A 23,815-nucleotide genomic window follows, 5' to 3' on the forward strand; every position below is an offset into this window, starting at 1 on the left:
TATGACACCATCCCTGAGCAGTTCTCTAAACTCTGATCCAACATCAAGTCACATATTAATAACTTGCTTGAATAGGATTGAAGATTATTCGAGCGAGAACGGCAAGATTAAGATTTTATTCATTTATATATTCTGCACTGAGCATATTGCAAATGAAATTCAGTCGTTTTTTTCCCCCGTTGTTACAAAAACTTCCAGGTGTACCACCGGTACACACATACAAACATATTAAAACTAGAATTACACACACTATACTGTGTGATGACAGAATGGTGAAGATCCATCGATTTGAGTAATTCAAAATGGAGGTGTTGTTTATAAGCCAATGGCTGGATGGAACGACAGCCTGAAGAAAATATGAAACATATATGTATATAATACATATATTTATAAGCATATATTGCATTCACATAATTTGGTGTTGTATAGAAGTTGATCAAATGAAGAGATTATTCATTTATACATTATAGTAGCGATAGTATCACATATCAGTCCGCCAGTCTCCCTGACGTACTATACATGTTCAGAGTCCCTTCAGTGTGACGTGGGAAATTTGTGCTGTCTTATTATTTTTTCCCACCAAACGAAAAGGCCAAAGTATGCCTCTACAAAGAACAATAATATCTGGTTCCACACTGAGTTAGACAAAAGGTTTGGATCCGCGCAGTACTTTATCGGATTATCCCGACGTAGTTGAGTTGGTATTTTGAAGGCTGTCTATAATAAAATCAAGGTAGCCATGGGGTAGAAAAAATAATACTTTTATTCGAGATAAGCCGATGTGCCGGTTCTGTTCAGAGGTCAAATATTTTTTTTTTTCCATTATCATTTTACACGGGTTTGATGAGGTTAGGTAATGGGTGCTATTCCGCACCCCATCCCCAAGTGTCTGCGCTATACCTGTTGAATAAGTGCGTTGAATAAGTCCCTCGATGGCCATCCCACCCACCACTAACAGATATATTATAGGCAAATACATCGCATACATACAGTGTTGCAGATTGGAACACCAACATGACACCTCCTTTTGCTGTGGAGGGTGAGTTCGAATACCCCCGCCGGATTAAAGGGATGGTACAGTATTGGTGGAGATGAGAATTGGGCTTTTAACTTTTTGCAAGATACCAAGAAAACACTTATATAGTACAGAGCATACCATTTTAAGAGAAATTAAAAGTTTATTCGATGAAAATCGGATTTAGAATGACTAAAACATCCAAAAACAAACTAAAACAAAGCGATCGTCATAGAGTGTGGGTCCAACACTTACTGGAATCGCTCTGTTTTGGATATCTCAGCCATTTCAAAACCAATTTTCATCAAATAAACGTTGAATTCCTCATGGAATTACATGCTCTTTCATATTTCATAAGAAGTTTCTCATTATCTCACAAAAAATGTTAGACACCTGAAATTAGGTCTCGACCAAAACTATACGATCCCTTTAAGAACGCAGTGTCCCGTAGTGTGTCCATGATGTGCTCACATTGCTAAATGAAAACTCTCGAATTTCAGTGTGTGAAGATGATTTCACACTGTGGTGTGGATTTTCACTGAGTGTTCACATAGCAATGTTCTGTTTCACACTTTGAATGGATGATTCACACTGTGTTCGCAATGTTAAAATGCTCGAATTTAAGAATGTGAAGAGATTTCACAATATTCACAATGTGCTCACACTGTGTTTCACATTGTTTCACACTGTGGGACACTGTGTTCTTTTCCAACAGTTCAATGTCACATACAATGACATGATACCAGTAGAAAACAAATCAAATAGGAAAAGTGTCTCATTCGCAGGACTGGCAGCCTTTTTCGGCATTTACACTCGAGTGGCCAGACAAAGATTTATTGCCCTGCCTTGGGACAACCATGGCTTTTCCCATCGGTCTCGAACCTGAATCCTAGAGACGTTAGGAGTCCGAAGTTTTAACCACTGAGCCTCAGTGTACCACTGTATCAGATTCAAATACACTTGTACCTATAGTGTACCAAACTCTGCTTAACTTCGGTGTTACGAATGCAATCATATGGCGACTGACAAAGATGGGTGGTACATCTCTGTCTAGTTCAGCGGATGTGTTTTGACGTGTAGCATTTATGGGCGAAGTTCAGGGTTCATTTCCTGCAATGAAGGCCTGTTATAGGCCTATAGTACTTTCTTTCTTTAGGTTTCTTTATAGTGCATTAGTTGTTTTGATATGAATGAGATAAAAGCTTCTAACTCATGAAGAAGCCCTGCCATCGAACGAAGAGCAAGATCGTGTTACGAACATGTTCAAACTTTGTGCGTATTTACAACAAAACTTGAATCTTAAACAATCAACACACACACACACACACACAATTTTTGCCGAAGGCTTGCACGACATAGCAATGACTGAGAACTGGTATATCCGTAGGACTCCCAAATCGATTAATTTGAATACACTAATAGGGAGGTCCTGCAACTGGTCTAGCTACTAACCCCTCCATTGATCATGGCCTGAAGATGCCACTGAGATGCTGTTCATAACAAGTTGATGACAGTACTTAACCGACATACATGACATAACAAAAATCTACTGATGCACATTGGTGCGCAATGCCCGTGGAGTTACAAGATAATGTACTCCATATTCCGCGTTAACTTTAGCCAAATATTATGTGTGTGTGTGCGTGTGTGTGTATCCTGTCTATCACTTTTCTTGAAGTCGAAAGGTTAGCGCCTGGAAATAAAAACAACCAGTTAACAGTTGGTCTATTCCTGGTGCCATTCACGGGCTTCGGGCTTCCTCTAAGGACTGAACGCCGCAACCCTGGTGAACCCGTCGCTAGCTCAGAGCTTCAGCGAGGGTCCAACACAATAACCTCCGCTCGCACTCATATACATGATTCTCTTTCCTTTGCTTGCAGACAAAATATAAATGTCGGTTACCCTGCAGTGCATGCAGTCCCATGCTATTGACTACTGCTGTCGAGTTTCACACATGTTGGGCGAGATCTTATAGGCACTGTGAACGCTTGGGGAAAGAACAAAAAGTTCATCAAACTTTCGGAATAGCTCGTTCCAGATCAAGTTCATTAACATTTTGTTCAGGAAAGCAGATACTGTTTCAATATTAGGAGAATTTGAGAAAGAGAGGAGGAGGGAGAGAGAGAGAGAGAGAGAGAGAGAGAGATGTGGGGTTGTGAGAAGGATGGAAATGGAGAAGGCAGAAAATATGACAATATCAGGCGCGTAAACTCCGTTTAAGGTATATCTCACACAGTTTACCCGCTTTATCATTCTCAACACTATTACGAGCCCAGCCCAGAAACGTACGATGGCCATTACACGCCTCATCAGAACAGCCAATAACAAGACACGCCACAAAGCGATTTGAATTGACACTCAACCGCCTACAAGTGGTCTTTGGGGCTCATCTGTTATAATCTACGATGAAAAACGTCAAAGCAGGCGGTCTAATAAGACAGACAGAAAGAAAGAAAGAAAGAAAAGAGAGCAGTGAGAGAAAGAAATTTGCTGACAACCTGTTGCTTGTTGCGATCATAACCTCTGAATGAATAGGAAAATCTGATCGCCTTTCATCCCGTTCGTTTTGTAGATCTTTTTCACAAACTGTCACGATGCGATGGGTATAGAGCAACGCCGGTGCATCAGAAATATGCTTTTAGCAACATATACACACGAACTTTCAGCACGATTAGTGATGAATTGTACATGAAAAGTGAGTACATTGCCTTAATGTGGGCACGATGTAGTGAAGTATACCTAAAGTATACGCGATCATACGCGATCATCTGAACGCAAAGTGACTACATTGCGTATCTTTGATGGTGAAAAGTCAGCAAAATTTGCTGAAATGATTATGAAAGGTTTGCCAAAAAGGAAAATACCCATTGAGTTGTTGCTTTGAAAGGTACAAGTATAATTCTCCTGTTTTCATTTGTCACGGCCAACCCATGAAGATGAATGCGATGACAAAATTGACACGCTTGTTCAGGTTGTCAGTGACGGTATCTAATATATATATATATATATATATTTTTTTTCCTGTGCGTGTGTCTGTTTGTGTGTATTTTATGCGTATGTGCGTGTGTGTACTGAGAATACACAACTCATGGTGGTCCAACTATACTGTGTGTGCGTGTGTTTTGTATGTGCGTGAAATATATTTACAGTTACGCAATCAACGAAGGATACATGAACCGAGAGACATGAATAGTTATGTCCCGAATTCCCATCTTACTTGGGGTTTAATGGAAAGCTCCTGGACAAAATGAACGTATGTGTGTGTGCGTGTGTGTGTGTGTGTGTGTATGTGTTACACAATACACCCACTTACGCCTCGTTTGTGCGTTTTTTTTTATAATAAAATATCAAACAACCCGTTGTAAAGATTTTTTTATCGTTCGTTTCTTATGAATACAGTTTGAAATCTACCCTGATTATCAACCAGAATGGAATGCGAGGTATCAAATAGAAAAGATGATCAAATAAAAAGACGAGCAAGATTATGATAATACGAAGAAAAAAATCGCCACAACCTTGAACGTTTAGGTAGTACGTAGGCATAACAAGCTACAGGAATTGTAAAGTTTCAGCCACCTGTAACGAAAAACCGCATTGTGCGCGGCAAATCATTCAATGTATACAGAGCGTTTCGCACGGCTTCTTGAAAAGAGCAAGCTTGTCCGCAAGCTTGTTCGCGTGACAAAAAAAAAAAAAAAAAAAAAAAAAAATCATCATATTTGTCGTGCGTGTGTATAATAATACTATGTATGTATGTATGTATGTGTGTATATATATATATATATATATATATATATATATATATATAGGAAGTGCCTGTTGAATGCGTGTTTGTAATGACATTCCGGTGGTGAATAAACCTATTCATCGGCTGTACCAACGTTGAATTTGGGTGACGCATTCACACACAATAATTATCATGGATACTTCCATCAATGACCGATTGATATCTTGGCCTACGATATGACAGCTTCATCGCCTGAGGGACTCTAATTCGCTATTCACTCGGATTTCACGCATTGAATTGAAATATCGGTCATGCCTTGTGGTAATTTGAAGAGGATCTGTTTGACATACAGGTACCATGATTGACTTCCTTTAAACCTAATTCTCCACATTAATACTACCACACTCTCGCGCGCGCTGGCACACACACACACACACAAACACACACACACACAAACAAACAAAGAGAAATGGAGGGAGCGCGAGAGAGTGGGGCGCAAGGATAGGCGATAAAGAGGAAAAATCCACAATCTTATTCAAATAGTGTGCCAGCGTGTGTGTGATGTGTGTGTGTGTGTTCATTTGTTTGTCTGTTGATCTGTTTGTCTGTTTGTTGTTTCTCTCTCTTTCTCGTCTCTATAATATTGTACCAAGGGATACCAGTCAACTGTTTAAATACTTTATACAAAATATTGACAGCCGATATGTATGATTCCATTTCCGGACAGATCAACATTCTGTTCTCATCCGACGGGGTTGTGGAGAGAGTCTGGACGTTACAGACTAGTCGACATCTTTACTGTTGTATAATGAGTTTCTAACTGTGGATGAACCATAAGGGAAAACCACTCCACTCCCTCTAAGAAAAAAAAAAATATATATATATATATATCCATCTATAACAACAGAAATATACGCAGGATATGATTTAGTCTTCCCGCCCATATCCTTTGTGCCAAATCCAAGAACCATGAAACCGTGAAAATGCTTAATCGACAAAAAAGTGATATGCTAAGAATTTGAACTGCCCCCGTTTCCCACCCTCTGACATTCCATTGCTATTGACAGTGGAGAGTTGTATTTGAAAAGAATAAAATCAGTAAACTGTTCCCAAAACTGTGAAGCAAAGCAATCGTCTCTTTAACCCAAATAGACAAACAGACCCTTTCTCTGCCAACGAGTCAAACATGCGCAAATGGAACATACTTACAGATATATAGGAAATAAATAAGACACACAAAGGCTTAATGAACCAATCCTCGTCCTGTTTGCTTTATGATAAATTCATGTTTGTTTTTAATTCATTTTTTTTTTCATTTCAAACTTTTGTTCAATCATTCGTCAATTTATCATAGTCTGGGATCATTAATGGCCGGAAATTACAAAGTTAGCGTTAATCAATATTGGTCTACATTTAGTCCTTTGACCTAGAGCAAGAATTACCTTGAATTTGAACGAATTCGAATAAATTTGAATAGGCGTTTACATCTTTTCACATGCTCGTATCATCTCGCATTCATTACTGGATATTCTGTCGGCGTAATATGCAGTCTCACACGCATTTTGGCATTATACGACATTTGCATATTAATCCCTTGAAAGATCAGACTACTTATGCGAAATCTGGCCTGCTACCCATAGAGGGGGTATTGTTAAGTGATGTACAATGAATTACCAATAGCTAAGATTTTATCAGTAATCTGTACAATCATTACTAGATCGAGATAGGTTTGACATATTAAGTATGATTAGCAATGAAATATTCCATGGACTCGGCATCTTTAAGATTCTGGTGTTGACTAAAAATCATTTTGGTGCGTAACTGGTATACGACTATAGTAATGGGAACACGTTTCTTTCATAGCCATAACTATAATGGTAAAAGTACTAAGTATTATATAAGCCGTGCGTTACAACCACATACCTTGCCGGACTGCCGACGACATACCGTACCTACAGATAGCAACAACCAAGGATGTTTAAAGAGTTGGAGTTCCCACTGGCTGTAATTATTTAAACAGTTGCCACTTTTCTCTTAATGTACCAAAGAATTTCGCATGCACAGTTGTGTCAATTGCCTTTGATGATCGGGGTTCAATGCCGCCGTCTTGCTGAGCAATCTGAAGATTCGTTTCGAACGTTTACATAATATTGGTTATATTTTGATTGTTTTATCATTCAATAAAATGAAATCTCACTTAAAGACAAAGCATATAAAACAGGGTCAAGCCCGTCCCAAAATATATGCAAAAGTGTAAGTCACAGCTGTATCATATGAAAGTGTTTAAAACTAACCTCTCAAGCAGTGTCGAGGAAAGTCAGTTTTATCACTTTCCACATAATTCCGACAAATAAAACTAATAAAACTAATAAAACTAATAGATATAATCAGATTAGTGCCCGGGCATGCCTAGCCGAGTGAATTATTTGTCTTTATTTTTTTGTTATATTTTTCGCAATATCCCCGTGTCTTTACCATTATTATATCACAACTCTTTTATAAGTAGGGATCGCGAAAAGTATAATTACTATCACAAAGACGTATCTAGAAAGTGGCTGGTAATTATGCAATGAGACACGAGTCATTTCGTCTTCCTTTCTGCACGGCAGATCCAGTTTGGTACATGCTTCAGATATTTTCGAATGGCGACATCGAACGTTATGGGTTTAAAGGAAATAAGACAGTTGTGACTCCATTCTCTTGAACCTTCTTGCAACAACTAGGCGTAAGTGGACTTCTTGCCTTGGGAATTTAATGCAGGGGCGGATTCAGGAATTCCGTAAAGGGGAGGGGGCGCCTTTACGAAATTAAACGAGGCGCACGCCCCCCCCCCTTTCCCTCTTTATTTCTTTTGTTTTAACAAAAAAAAAATAATAAAGAAGGGGCGCGCCCGGTGGGCTCCCCTGGATCCGCAACTGAGGGTAAAGAAGCACTTTAATGCTTCATTGGCGTTGGCAGTTTGTATAAAAACAAATATCCACGACTCTGTAAATATTATTGTACAGAAACGGTCTGTTGCCAGTAAATATTGTCAAATGTCATGATGAATCCTCATGTATTTTAAAGGGTGTGTACAGTTCTGGTCGAGGTGAAGATTTAGCTTTTAACGTTTTGTGAGATATTCAGAAACCATTCTATGAGATGTCAAAGAGCATGCGGTTCTAAGGGGTATCAAAAGTTTATTCGATGAAAATCGGTTTTGAAATGGCTGAGATATCCAAAAACAAGGTGAAACAATGAGATACTAATAAAGTTGGGGCATGTCGCCTTATATTATTAGCACTTTTTTGGATATCTCAGCCATTTGAAAACCAATTTTCATCAAATAAACATTGAATCCTTCTTAAAATTACATGCTCTTTCATACTTCATAAGAGGCTTTTCATTATCTCACTTAGGAATGTTCAAAACATGAATCCCTACTTCAACCAGTACTGTACAGTCCCTGTAATGATTTGCTGCAGGCAAAATCCCACAAAATAGAGCTCCAGTTATACAATACGTGAAGAATGCTGATCTAATTAAAACGAAGAAAATCACCTACCTCGCACACTTATGACATTAACACGATCAATTAGTTATTTAAACAAACATGCATGTTCCACGCATGTGTGCACACACAAACACACACATGCACGCTCAAACGCGCACAATCATATCTTGTATGCACCAAATAATGAGCAAAACCAGAAGAGAAACACGGGTATTAATAACTAATTTTTCAAAGCATGACGATCACAACTATACAGAGAGAATGCAATAATAGACATTTTTGTGGTATGTTATTTCCAAGGTTATCTGCAAATGCATATCTTCAAAGGTCAGTTGCTTTTGCCGACAATTAAATCTTCATAGTGTCTGTCTCGATCGTTAATTAATTTGTATTTGATCTTAACAAGTAGATTCAGATTCAGATTCAGATCGTTTATTGTCATGCACTACGGCACAAAAATCTTTACAACAGTCTCCATTAAAATTTCACATATAAAGGAAAATAAATATATATGTATACATAACTGAAAGACAAGTAACATATGTGACCGTGCACCTCAAAACGAACATAAAGTCGCACACACTGATTTTGCGCGAGGACTGAAAATAAGTGAAATGGGTCAACCTAGCCGAACTTGACTTTTTCATATTTTCTGAAAGAGCGGTCTTCTTATACATTATGCTAAAATTTGGTATCATAAAACTGGCAGGAAAGTGTGTTTTTTTTAATCAGTTTATCTCGAACATTTTTGGTAGAATAGTGTGATTAGGTGTGTCTTTAGAATCCCTTTTTCATTTCTGAAAAACCTTGTCCACACTCTTCACTTTCAACTCTAATAACTTTCGAAAGGATAGTGCTACTGCTTTGAAAGTTGGCATTAATTATGGACAGAATGTGTTAATGAGGCATGCTTAATTTCAGTTTAATCTGATAATCCTTTTATTGTTGTTACTCTGGTGGTTTACTTCCTGTTTTTTGTCCCATTCATCGCACAGCCAGCACGGTTTGGTAAAGATTAAGCGCTTGATAGACACTGTACTTCAGAGCCTCTTTTCTCAGTTCACACTTTTCCTGAGTTTGTGTTTTTTTTTTATGCCTCCGCCAACGAAGTGGCCGGAGGCATTATTTCTTCGGGTCGTCCGTCGGTCCGTACGTCCGTCCGTCCGTCCGTACGTCCGTCCGTCCCGTTTTGTTTTTGTCGATATCTCAAGAACCGTGAGGTGGTTTTGCATCAAACTTGGCATGAGGGTATATCCTGGGGGATGATACTTTGTTTGGATTTTAGGGTCACGGGGTTAAAGGTCAAAGGTCACAGGTTATTTTGTGAAAAAAAAAAAGGTTGAAATTTCATGTTTTTCTCCATATCTCGCAAATGGTTCAAGGTATCTTCATGGAACTTAGTATATATGCATGTACCGATGAGCAGTGATTATCTAGGGAAGTTGTAGGTCATGGGTCAAAGGTCAGGGGGGTCAAAGGTCAAGGTCAAATCCTCAAAATATCACTACTTTCCTTATATTTATGCAATGCCTGAAGGATTTTTTTTTAACTTGATGTATGCATGTGTAACCCAATACATAGTCTGTGGGAAGTTTCTTGCCAAAAGATCAAAAGGTCAAAGGTCAAGTGAAAGTGCTAAATTGCACTTCTTCCTCCATATCTCAAAAGTAACTCAAGATATTATCATAAAAATTACATATCTATGCATGTTCTACCTAACAGTGATTCTCTTTGGAACTGTGAGGTCAAAGGTCAAAGGCCAAGTTTAGATAATACTATTTTACCATTTGATACTGAAATTATACTTTTTCTCAATACTTTAAAAATTAATCAGTGCATAAACTTATAAAAGGGTCAAAAGTCAAGTAAAAATCATCAGTTCCCCAAATACCTGCACTCTGATGTTTTAATCATTCATCCAATTAAACCTAGTTCTAGGAAAGTGAACATTCAGCACATTTGTGGCAAACCTGTCATTTTAATATTTTGCCAATTGTGTGAAACTGTCATCACACATTGTCAAGCCATTGTACTATAGATCTATTAGGAGAACCATGCATTATGGCGGAGGCATACACCAGTCGCCGTAGCGACATTTCTAGTTTCCAATATTTAGATAGGTTAGGAGAGTCCATTTGATTTGAGTTATACATCACTTTAAAGCTTAAAGTCTGCTCTTTCAGAATATGGTCTTAACTAAAAATTCATGTCTGGCGACTTTTTGTTTGTTTTGAGGTGCAGGGTCACATATAACACTAAACAAAGTACAGCAAGTACACGTATTGTAATAATCAAAATATTGCACTTGGTCCCTGCACATGTACATGACTTGTCTTATTACACGCAAAAAGCATGCATGGCTCGTGACCCCACCCACCCAACACTCAAAAACAATACACGTAAACCCACACCCACCCACCCACACACACACATACAAACGCACACACACACACAGACACACCCGCACCTACCCACGCCTCATACACGCCCACATCACAAGTGTACAGCTGAACCAAAGGGCTACTATAGTAGCTCCGCGGCTGTACATACCCCTACACATATCCACACCCACAGTGGCGTCAGTGTGCGGCTGCGCACCCAAAACACTGACACACATACCTGCTGACACATATCCACCCACTGCAAAAGCATACCACATACACATACCCAAACAGACGACATAGACACACACTTACACATCCTATCAAAGTTCCTGTTTCCATGTCCCGAAACATGTGCGCACATGTCTGCATCAATTGAAAGAAAATGCACAGTACATGTGCAGGGATGTTATTCAAACAATACATGTCTATACATTGATAAATGAAATAAAGGAAATACACGTACAGTTTACATAACATGTACAGTATGTTAAAATCCGTAACTATTGCCAAAATTGGGATATAAAGTACATTTAAACATACAAACCGGTACTTTTACATCACCAAAAAATTGACAGATTATTATACCCCTATATTCCAATATGTAAATATCATCCACTAAAAAACTAAATACATGTATGTGTTTGTTTTTGTTTTGTGCCCGTGTGTGTGTGTGTGTGCATGTGTGTGCGTGTGTGTGTGTATGTGAGTGTGTGTATAAAACATGCACGGGGTAGAAATACATATAACACATATACTTTCCTATATACTGATAAAAAAAATCAAATATCCTGAGAAATCCAATCCTGTCATGTTACAACACACAAACGAAACTTATACATCACCAGAAAATGCCAAATTATTACACCCCTGTATCCAGAATACAAAAATTGTCCACTTAGGAAACTAAATAGTGTACATTGTACACCGTTGTATTGTCAGGCATTTCAATAAAAACAGGGTATCTATGTATACTACATGCATATATATCCTATATCCTCAAAAAAGATAATGGTACAAAACTTGGGATACATGGATAAATAGTGATATTTACATGTATGTATATTGATGTTCATGTGTCCACAGTGGTACAGTAGAGTTCAGCACACTCATCTAAACACAGCTCCTCTACCATCAATACATAATATACTGTATGCAATGCATACAAGTAGCCTAGACCCACAGCTGTATGAAAAACGTTAAAAATATACAAACGAAAACAAAAACGCAGGATTTATGAAAATTGAAGGGATGTCGTGTGGGTGTTATCAGTGTAGTAATGTTTGGGAGCAATGTATTTCAAGACCATAACTGTTCACTTTGAGTAGATATACATTCCTGTACATGTCTTTAAAAAAAGCAAGAAAGCAGTGTACTCGGTGGGTTGACAAGGCAACCGTACGTGTACCTCGGATGTAACTTCTGAAAGATATAATATTATACTGATATAGGTGGATGGTTTCTAAGTAATTTGGTTATTTGTAAGTCAGGTGGCCAGGTAACTAAGGAAACCACGAATATACGATTGGTTTCTCAAAGCTTTTGTCTGAAAAAAGGTGATACTACCATGACTACAGCAATTTTGTGTCATGCCTATACCACACTGTTTTCATTTAATAGTGAGAACGAATTTTGAACTCGCCTTGTTCACTTCCGGGGCACTTCATGTCAACTTCCGGTTAGACATGTTTTGCTTGCTCCCGTTCTGCTGCGCAAGGTGCACACTTTATTTGTTGTCGTGAACACCGGTCAGTTCCATGTCTTCTTTTGTGTCACGTTGAAATGTTACCTGACAAGATTGGAGTGAACACGGGCACACACGCCGAACCCTATTCTTGTCCACAGATTAAAAAAAAAAAAAATGTATAAGCACGTCACATACTTTTCCGTCATGGTCATGGACGGCATAAGTACAAATCGTCACACTATATTGCATAACCAGACAATATTGCAGTCGAACTTACACTTCAAACAACTTCGTGACTTCGTTTTACTTAATTCCATGCAAGGACGAGTTGTATGCATGTAATATGATTCTGCTGATGTGTTCTTGATTCCTGTAAAGACGGTGACAGGCATAACAAACTATGGAATAAACGCACATTATAATTTCTTTCTCTCTTCTTTTTTTTTCTTTTTTTTTTGGCAGTAGGGCCTACCCCCAGCCCCACCCCAAACATTTTTGAATAGTCGTAGGAAAAGATGCTATCTAAAATCTTTCCATTGCACAAACGGTGACTTCAGTTACCTACAAACTATAAACTACTCTCCTTGGTGAGATATACAGATGAATTTAATATTAACTCTCTCGAGTGTTTTAAATAGAACTTTTTAGAAACTATTTCAGTATAATAGGAAATGTGCGAAGCTGGCTTTTAAAGGGGATGGCTAGTAACTGATCTATTGTTTTGTGGAATCAGTGGGAATGCTGGGGGATGATTGTTCCAATCCTTGTGGGATTCATGTAAGAGTACATTATATATCTATTGTTTTGTGAAAATTGTTTGCTTCAGAATGGTCTCCTATTCAAGTAATGTGCAGTTTATAGTTAACGATCGCCCCGTCACTGTAAAGGCATGCTAACCTGGAAACATTAAACTGCACATTACTTGAATATGAGACCATTCTGAAGCAAACAATTTTCACACAAATATATATATATATATATATATATATATATATATATATATATATATAATGTACTCTTAAATGAATTCCACAAGGACTGGAACAATCATCCCCCAGCATTCCCACTGATTCCCTCTGATCAGTTACTAGCCATCCCCTTTAAGGAGAAAATGTTATGTTCCCGTTCTCTTCGCGCTGTTTTTGCACGTCACAATGATGTGACCCCGTGAAACGTGCATATGAAAATCGTGATCTCACTAGTCCTGTAAAGAGGTATTTTGATTTCCATATGTACGACGTGGTGTCCAACGGGACACATTATTCTGGCAAAGACTATAATGAGGTCAACGAACAAAGGCTGCACCAGCCACATGTCGGAAACGGTGAGCGTTCGGTTTCCGGTTCACTGTCAAACCGAGACAAACCTCGCAGAGTTTGGTTTGTGTGGTTATTTACTGGCTGCTGGAAAATATGTTACAGTATCCACAGACTGTCCCCATCAAGTTCTACACTTTTATGTGGAGAAACAACAACTGTGTGTTTACGTTTGTGTGTTATCGTGTTTTCATTGGAAATTGGTCGATGGATAACTTACAGGACGTGGATTGGATTGATTCATCATGAAAAAATAATAACAGTGACGTACTTTCAAGTGAAAGAAGCTACGCAAAACGTCTATGTTTGATACAGAGTACTCCCGCTATAACGAACATTATTACGACGAAATTCCGTTTCAACGAAGTAAGAATTCATGCCGCTTATCCGTTCTATGTATTCCTGTTGTTTATTTGGTCTGGTATAACGAAATTTCGATATAACGAAGGAAAACTGCCGGTCCAGGAAGGACTTCGTTACAACGGGAGTCCACTGTATTGCGAAATAGCATGTCAAAAAGCTGACCTTAAGTAACGAGTGCGCCCTCAATCACTCGTTCAACTACAATTCGTCATTCCTGGCGCTGCCCTGAACGTCGCGTGGCGACCATTGAACCGTGTTAATGAGTTCAATGGTCGCGACGCTTTGTAAAATTGCATAGCGAGCATGATCTGCGACGCCAACGCTTAGACGACGCACACGCCTCCTCCCGGGTTGGACAATGGAAACAGTAAATTGTTTTGCATATATGCAGAACACAGAACACTATATTTTGCCTATTACGTTTAAATGGTACCCTAGCGTCGTCTAGCATTCGCGTTGCTGATCTCAAGTTCACTAAATTTATATGAACACAGAGCCTGCCCCTTGCAAGAAACGCGCACGACGCGGGGGTGAACGGGCTGTCACCCAGTTCACCTCTCCGTGCTGAACCCCTCACTTTACAAGACCTGGCAGATCTTTGTAGGTCCTACTTAGTTTATGCTAAATAAGACGATCTGGCGTCGTCGTAACTTTGCACATAGTAGGGTAACGGAATAGAAGCTAGTCAAGCAGGAGGTAGCTTTTTTACTGCCTTTTGCAACTAATACATACATACACGGTAATGATCAAAAGACCAATTTGTATAAGTGATTGTGTTCGTGGTTTTCACATTGCGTATTTCCTGTTGCTGAAAAAACTTTGTGCAAGTTCAATTATTGTCTTTTCGTGGAGGCATTCAACTGATAACCTTGAACATTTTGTTTTGTTTCCCCTATCACCTGCAGATAATAACCACTAACCAGCCACCATGTACGCACAGACGAAACAGAGGACGTACTTTCAGATGGGCATGTTCCTGGGCACCATGGGATTGATTCTCGCCCTCATCGGTCTGTACTACGTCAATGGGAGCGGCGAGACGCGAGGACTCGCGACGCAAAGGGCTGTAACACTCTGGGGCGGGATCCTGGTGAGAACATTTCTCTCCTTTCAAGCCACACAGTACTGTCTTTTAAGGAAACCCAAGACCCAAACATTGTGGATTGAGTGTAAAACAACAATACCAATATAACACAGCATTGAAAGCTTTGGGAACGTCGGACAATAGATTCAAAATTTATGTTTCCGTGGCGTTATCGCTATACACTACTACAGTTCATGTCCATAGAAAATAAAAAGAATATTCTACACAGATTTTCACCTATTCATCTACTATGATAATGAAAAGCACTTGATTTACCTCTTTCAGAAAGTAGGGGAGATTATATTACCCTTCACATAGAGGTATGTCAGAAACATGTCGATGGAATGACGAAAAATAAATTTTGTGGAATTCTCTAGATATTTTTGTTAAACTATTGACGATAATGACGTCGTGAAACGCAGTAGGGCCTACTGGTCGTCTTATTTTCCAGCGTTGACGGCCCCGAAACTTTGGAAATGCATAACTTTCACTGATATTGCTGATTTTGCTGCTTTCACTCGATCCATATTCATGTATGGGTTTTGGTTTCCTTTAATGGGGAATTCCGGAACACTTGAAAATACCTAAAATTCATAAGAGAAATTTAGTGAAAATTTGAATAAAAAAGGATAAAACTTAGGGAAGTTATATGAAATTGTGTAGTTTCTCGTATTTTCTCCAAGCAGTTGTTTATAGGAAAAGAATGATGACGAGTGTGCAAATAATGATTAAGCTGACGATGTCATCACCTCACAATTTTGCTTCCATTGAAAGCAAAGCAAAGCAAAACATAACAAAATGACGAAAATGTAATCTCTTCTGTCTTATTCTGAAATGGAACAGCATGCATTCTTGCCTTGCTGAAACGAAAATATCCAAAACTTCCGATTAGCACCCGAGTCTAGCCATGAGATGTTTCGCGAACAAGTAGATTTCTTACTAAATTGAGGTCAACTTTGAACAAAGGATTAAAATGGTATTAAACCCAATCTTTATTTTTCTCCTTCAGTAAATCGGGCAATTAAACCCCCAACTCATTCATTAAATTTGTTTGAGTTTTCGCGACAGATCTAGGTTTCAGAGACATCACTTACAAGCGCACATGTTGTGTAACTTAAACGGGATATTCACATCATTGTATCAAACAGGTCTCTGTGAGATAAAGATAATAACTTAACCAAAAACCCGTTAAAGGAACCAAAAACCTCATCCCGTTAAAGGAGGACACTGCAAAAAGTCCGGTGTTAAATAGTGAACACCGAGCTGGTGTTAAATTTTCGGTGCTCATTTATGGTGTTAAATTAACACCTACGGGTGTCATTTCCAAATTTTAAACTGTTTTTTGAAGAGTTTCTTAGTAACTGCACTTCTAGTTGATTTTTAATTTAAACAAGACGATCAAGAATTTTACATTAAAATACTAGATTTTTGAAAAAATGTGAAAATAAATTTACACCAAAGTAACACCAGCTGGTGTGGTCCCTTATTGAAGCTGGACGGGTGTAAAACCATTGATATTAACACCAGCAAATATCAAATCAACACCATGTGGTGTCATTTTTGAATGAACACCAGTACCATTGAGTACAGTGTCAAAATAACACCTGGTACAGTGTCAAATTAACACCACGAAGTGTCAGGTGAACACTTTTCAACACCATCACAGTGCATTTTTAACACCTGTGGGTGTGGTCCTTTATTGAAGTGTGATCGGTGTTAGATTTAACACCCGTGGTGTTAAATCTAACACCGATGTTTTTACAGTGTATATCATTACACACCGTGTCTTACACTGCTATACGCATCTCTGTTTTGGACTTCAAGTTCTCACAACCATTAATCTGTTTCTCTCTCCTTTCCCTTCGTCTTTTCCCCTCCACCCCCCCCCCCCCCCCCCTTCGTCCTTACAGCTCATCTGCTTTGCACTTAGGAATGTTACGCTCGGATTTCCTTCGTCAAGATTTGCTACGGAATCTATGTGGGTATGTATCATCAAGAATCATTACCCTTATTTTCTTTTATTTCCTGTTTCCATATGAAGAGCTTCCAAAGGCGCTAAATCCATCATTTTCAATGGATTTAGTGCCTTTCGGTGCCTTTTGGAAGCAAGCTCTCCATATGGTGTGATAGCCAGATTTTTTTGCTCTTTTTTTTCCAACCTTCGTCCCTTACACAAATGCCTTCTCCTTGGCGGCGAAACGGCACCGCGCGACGGAGCGCCTTTTCACGACCACGCAGCTCAACCTGTTACTTCTTTCGTCGTTAGAGGGCGTTGATATTCTTTGAAGCAAATTAGTGCCGACAGAATCGGTGCATGCTGACAGATGACAGAATGATAATTATGACAGATGGTCTGGAAACGAGACTAGTCTCCGTAGCAAATTCCTATATTGTGTTTGTTGAAGAGTTTCCTCCCCCTCTGCACGAAATGTCCTAATAAGCACTATACTATAGTTGGAAATCGATACACCAGCTGCTCTTGTAGAAGACCACGCCCTTCTATGATGGTCTTCCTTGTTTCCATGACTACAGGACATGTGCTCGGCCATCTTCACCAACCTCATCAGCCTCCTCATCTCCGGAGCCATCGTGGGAATCACCCTGTGGGCTCACATCGACTTCTTCCGGAGCGTTGTGCTCGATAACCTCAAGGACGACAATATGGTATGAAGAGGGAGATTTTTGTTTTTGTTTTTGTTTTTCCCTATACCAGTGTCATTAGCAGAAAGTTTAATTTATAGTGGCATATGACGTTACCACATAAACTAGTTGTCATTATAATGATAATAACAGCATGATAATACTGATATTATTAGTATTAGGTTCTTTTTATTATTGTCACTGTTATAGTTTCCCTTTCATTTTAAGATTGTTATCATTATTAATTGCAAATAGTATTATTCGTGAAGTCGTTAGATATCTGTATTTTTCGTTATAAGTCTTCATGTGTATTAATTTCCTTCTCATCTCTGTCCTCCTCTTCTTCCTCCCCCTCTTCCTCTTCCTCCTCTTCCTCCTCCTCATCCTCCTCTTCCTTCTCCTCCTCTTCCTTCTCCTCCTCTTCCTCCTCCTCCTCCTCCTCCTTACTGTGGTCTCGTTCCCCCATCCAGCTGGTGAATCTGGTGGCCATTCTGCTCTGTGGTACCCTGGCCATGATGGCATCACTCGTTGGCTGCATCATCGCCTGTTTCCCAAACTCCGATGCTGAGGTGAGCAAACTTGAGTTTGATGAAAAGAAAAAAAAAATCAACCTTTCAGACCATTTTGTGTCGTGTTTATAATTGTTCTCTTATACAGTGCACTCCCATTATAACGAACACGGATACAACGAAATTCCGGTTACAACGAAGTAAAAGTTCAGACTGCAACATTATCAGCTCTATGTTTGTTGTTGTTTATTTGTTCGGTTATAATGGAATTTCGATATAACCAAAGAAAACTGCCGGTTCCGAGGATTTCGTTACAACAGGAGTCCACTGTAGGCCTACTATGTTTGAAGATTCTGATCGCCAAATTGGCTAAAGGGATCGTATAGTGTTGATTGAGGCTTAAAGGGATGGTATAGTTTTGGTTGAGACCTAACTTCAGGTTTCTTGCATTTTTGGGGGCGAGAAAATGAGAAACCTCGTATGAAATATGAACGGGCATGTAATTCAAAGAGGGATATAACGTTTATTTGATGGAAATTGGTTTTGAAATGACTGAGATATCCAAAATGGAGCAATCATAATGAACGGTGGGACCCATCGTTTATGATAGGATCGCTTTGTGTTACTTTGATTTTGGATGTCTCAGCCATTCCAAACGGATTTTTTTTTTTAAACTTTGATGAGGAATGATAGTTTCTCTGAGAATTGTATATTATGCTCTTTATTTTCACATAAGTTGTATCTAAATATTTCGCAAAAAGTTAAACCTGAATTCCCGTCTCAAACAAGCAATACCATTCCTTTAACACTGCTTTCTGTTTGCTTTTGTTTTGTTTTCTTATTTTTGCTATGATTATTTGAAGATTCTGATCGCAAAATGGGCAAAGCGCCATTTTCAAACATTCATTTAGAGCCAGTTAATCGGTTGTTTCATCACTTGTTACATAACATGGAAAATTACTGAAGCTCTGATTAGAATTATCCCGTCCTTCGTAATTATTATTGTTATCATCATAATTATTATTATTATTTTCATCATTATTTTGATTCTGGGCTGCGACAGTTTTAATCACACATATTTAAACTTAAAGGGTGTGTACAGTTCTGGTCGAGGTGAGGATTGAGCTTTTAACGTTTTGCGAGATATTCAGAAACCACTCTATGAGATGTCAAAGAGCATGCAGTTCTAAGGGGTATCAAAAGTTTATTCGATGAAAATCGGCTTTGAAATGGCTGAGATATCCAAAAACAAGGTGAAACAAAGAGATCCTAATTAAGTTGTGGCATGTCGCCTTTTATTATTAGCACTTTTTTGGATATCTCAGCCATTTAAAAACCAATTTTCATCAAATAAACGTTGATTTCTTCTTAATATTACATGCTCTTTCATATTTCATAAGAGGTTTTTCATTATCTCACTTAGGAATGTTCAAAATATGAATCCCCACCTCATCCAGTACTGTACAGTCCCTTTAACACGGGTGGATTACTCATTTTGCGATCAATGTCTTTGTTGTTGTTTTTTAAAGCCAAGTCAAAAACGTGCGGAACTTCAATTTGAAAAATAGATAGATTTGACACATCTAATCGCTGCCTTGCCATTATATCACCAGTAATCATTTCTCATATCTTGCACGAACATGACCAATATTTCACCAACCCCCGTTTTTTTTTTAAACCCTAGAACTAACGAGCTTACTGCGCATGCGTTTAACATCTTCTTTTTTTCAATTTTTCCAATTGCCACAAAATGCCTGACACGCTTAGTAAGCCTGCAATATGAAATATACCCCCTAGAGATATATTGTTTTGATTTTGTAGAAGCTGATTTTAGCGATAATCAAAGCTGTTCGAGACACAAGATTGTGTATCACTAAAAATCATATGGATTAGCAAGAATCTAATAATAGGCGTAGGAACCCTTTTGCTGCCAAACACAAAATCTGCTTAATGTCAGCAAATTACATGCTAACATTTTGCATCTGTGACTTTGGAATCAATCATAAACAAATGCAGATTTTTAGGAAAAGCTTCAAGCAAAAAAAGAAAGGAGTCTTTCGCTGATATGAAATTATTAAAATTTTCAAGATCATTTCATTTATGTATCTATTTCATACAACACTTGTGATTAATATAAAGCTTGTATATTCCGAGATCAGTAACCAACTTAGGGACCAGGGCTAATACTATGACAGGATAATATATAAGGAAATGTAAGTCACATCACTCATTAATAGGCACTTACTGTGATGTTCGTGTGTTCCTTTTCGGTAACTTCAATTTAGTTTAATTAACTTAATAAAGTTATAACATTTCCACCTATTCTATGTATGATAGAATATAGAATAGAATAGTTATGTGTAATATACTCAAGTTTTAATCCGTAACAAAAAATATATCTACTAAATAATCATTTCAAGAAGTGTCGAGAAATTACAATTATCATAAATTCGAAAATATTCAAGGATTTCTGAAATCTAATCATTTTAAATTTGACTATTTCAAACGATGATAAGATTTGAATCTCTTATTTTGGGGAGAAATCATCTTCAAAAAATGTTCGTTCTTTTTTAATATGCCAACAGCCTCCGATGGTTGGGGATCAATACGCTATGGATAACCAGGGATTCACTAAACACTAAGAAAAAACCACCACAAACACGAGATAAGGCAAAATGGTAAGTCCCTCTGATCTCGGTTCTTTTTTACTCTCGGAAGCAATACTTTGTTGTGGTGTCCGTATTGGGATTTAACACTCGGTTATTGCTAATGTGTCAGTTTCATTTTGCAATAATTAGCATACAATACAACGGCAATGAAATGATATAAACCACATCATAATACAGCTGCAAATCGTATACTATTATGCATTGTAACGAAATATAGAGAAACTGATAAAGTTAATGTACCCCTCCTTTCCCCACCCCATCCCCACCATTATAATCATACACCTGCCGAAAATGATCATATTATCCATATACCATCTAAACAATTAGAACTTAACTATAGATTGATTTTCTTTCCTCCTGTTACTCTAAAGTGTATGTATTTTCATTGCAAGGCTAACACTGATTTCATCATTCTATACTATAGTTTGTTTGTTTTTTTTGCCCTTTTTTCAATCATGCAACGTGTAAAGCACTAATCTCACACATGAACAGATGTTCATTTGTCTCAATTGTAGTTTCCGTTTCAATTCATCACGTTTTACCTCATTAAGCAAAATCAACATTCATAATCAATTAGCTACGCCGTTTTCAATTATAGCCTACTTTACTTTCAAAGTGAGTTATTAATAGGCCTATATACTCACCTGCACCGCATGTAGAGTATGACTGTATGTGTGTGGTGATGGTGTTTACAGTATAAGCGCGCGACATGATTGTGTGTGTGTGTGTGTGTGTGTCTGTATGTGTTTGACTTATTACTTCAGTTTATCTGATATCCTACAAGATTACACTTCTCTCGTCATATATCCTGGTTCGGGCGGATACTGGGGCGCGTTAACAAAAATAAAGGGGGGGGGGCGCACGCACCCCTCCCCCGTTTTTTCTTTTATTTCTTTTGTTTCAACTAAAAACAAAAGGGGGGAGCGTGCGCCCGGTGCGGTCCTCCCTGGATCCGCCACGGTACGGCCTATCCTCACTATACCATGCACACACTAACTCCGGCAAGATGTGTCGCTGTGGGCCTGCCATTTATAGCGAAAGATTTTGCTTATTGCTTACCGATATTGGTATTCTTTCTTCTTCTCCTCTCTCTCTTTCTCTCTCTCTCTCTCTCTAATTATACATTTTACTTGTGTCTTTTTTTTTTATATCGGCCTACAGTCAAACCTGTACGGCCAGGAAAGGAAGACGAAAAAAGTGGCCGTTGTAGACAAGTTGCCGCTATAGACAGGGTCGTTCATATCTCTTTTCTCTTGGGTGAATGATTTTTAATTGTCTGTTTACGGCAGGTGGCCTTTACATACGGGTGGTCGTTAAGGCAGGCTTGACTGTAGCTCCTATATTCATTGCCCTTTTTTCGTTCTTATGCATGCATTTATACCCTATTTATAAACGAAGTACAGTAATCTATACAGGAAAGTCTGTTTACAGCCGCAAAACGTAGTCGTGAGACAAAATCATCCATAACTGTATTTACACACTATTATAAGTCACTTGTCCATTAAGCGACACTGCAAAAGAAACGTAAACATGAAATATCTTGCTGATCAATGCCCCTCGATGCTTCCTGAATGACTACAGAGATCAGGGCACTTCAGGGCGCTGTTTCAAACAGGATCCGGTATTTACGCACCGTGTTTCTTTCCTCTTCAATCTCTTCTCTCTCACCCAGGCATAAACAAAAGGAAATAAACCCAACGTAATTTGAGGTCAACTGATGTCAAGTGGGCATTCGCCAAGGAGAGGTCACTGCACTTTTCGCCGACAAGAAACAGTCCGTCAGGATCACCCACGGTGATGGCGCTCTTCAAAATAAATGGTCAAAAAAAAAAGAAGAAAATTGCGATATTCCACTTTATATGTTTGTTATCATTATTCGGGGTTTCTTATCGCCTATTACTTGCTACTAGGCTGTGCTCGAACTGAAAATGTTAGATATTGTTTGAAATAAAGTTGTAAATATGTATCTTGGTAAACAAGCAAGTATATAAACATAAAAAGAGACGGAAATTCACAGTCAGTATTGGCCCTTGTTCTGTGTCTGTAACTAGATAGTATCAATTCAATTATTTAGACAAAATGAATTTATGACAGTTTTCTCTTTTCTTGAAATACATCCATATACTAAAGCAGACGGAAACTGCATATAGTACACATTCATTAAAGATATACCCTACATTTTGCAATATCTCGACTTACTCATAAAAATGACTTCGTCATTTTCGAGCGGGTTTTCATTGTAATCAAATTGGGTTTTACGTCTTTGTTGCTGTTAAACCTTAGCGTAGCATTCGAAGATTGTAGTGGTATGTCTTTTTTTTTTTTTTTTTGTTGAAAATGTGCTGCAAGTGTAACTTTCCAAAATGTTATACTCACGTGAATAATAACTTTCGTTATGTCTATTTCAAATTAGCAACAAAAGGTGATGCGTATTTTAAGGCCATACACGCGGACATGGGGTTAGATTACAATGCACACTTCATGCAATCCACCCGTGCTTAAAATGGACTGAACTATTCGATTAAAGGTAAAGATAGAGGACTACTCTGCGGATTAGATCCATGTCACTCCGCGTTCCATTAAGTAAGCATTAAGTCGCGCGTGAAACACCACCCGTGTTCAAGACCTGCGATTTGATTTTGTCTCAATTTTAATGTATTAGCTGCACATAGTAAAGCTTCTCTAAATATGACGCATACAGTCGTAATGACTGCAGCGATATATCATCGAATGTGCAATTCGTATAGCACGAGGGAATGGTATCATACTTCGCGTATTTCAATTTGTTTTATGCTGTTTTGCTTTCTGGCATTGTACCTAATTTATTAGTTGTCGTGTAGTTAGTGACGTGATGAAACCTGTTTTTGTTTTTTCCAATCCACCTGTGATTATTGTCTGTTTCTCGATTTTACTGTCACAATTTTTATCTTT

The 23,815-nt window shown here is 38.3% G+C and overlaps 1 protein-coding gene across 2 annotated transcripts in view; it reads left to right on the plus strand.

The window, feature by feature from the left end:
• Positions 1 to 22,708, plus strand: part of LOC140226221 (uncharacterized) — a 41,944-nt gene extending 19,236 nt beyond the window's left edge. The window contains exons 2-7 of one of the 2 annotated variants that reach the window (XM_072306708.1): positions 14,888 to 15,072; positions 16,977 to 17,048; positions 17,599 to 17,730; positions 18,177 to 18,275; positions 20,801 to 20,893; positions 22,557 to 22,708. In XM_072306708.1, coding sequence (XP_072162809.1) covers positions 14,911 to 15,072; positions 16,977 to 17,048; positions 17,599 to 17,730; positions 18,177 to 18,275; positions 20,801 to 20,857 — 522 coding nt within the window. In that variant the 5' untranslated portion in view covers positions 14,888 to 14,910 and the 3' untranslated portion in view covers positions 20,858 to 20,893; positions 22,557 to 22,708. The remainder of the gene's footprint in view (positions 1 to 14,887; positions 15,073 to 16,976; positions 17,049 to 17,598; positions 17,731 to 18,176; positions 18,276 to 20,800; positions 20,894 to 22,556) is intronic. The other variant, XM_072306709.1, reaches the window with a different exon arrangement.
• Positions 22,709 to 23,815: the final 1,107 nt, after the last annotated feature.

The sequence above is a fragment of the Diadema setosum genome, chromosome 3 (assembly GCF_964275005.1).
Source record: "Diadema setosum chromosome 3, eeDiaSeto1, whole genome shotgun sequence".
NCBI lineage: Eukaryota > Metazoa > Echinodermata > Echinoidea > Diadematoida > Diadematidae > Diadema > Diadema setosum.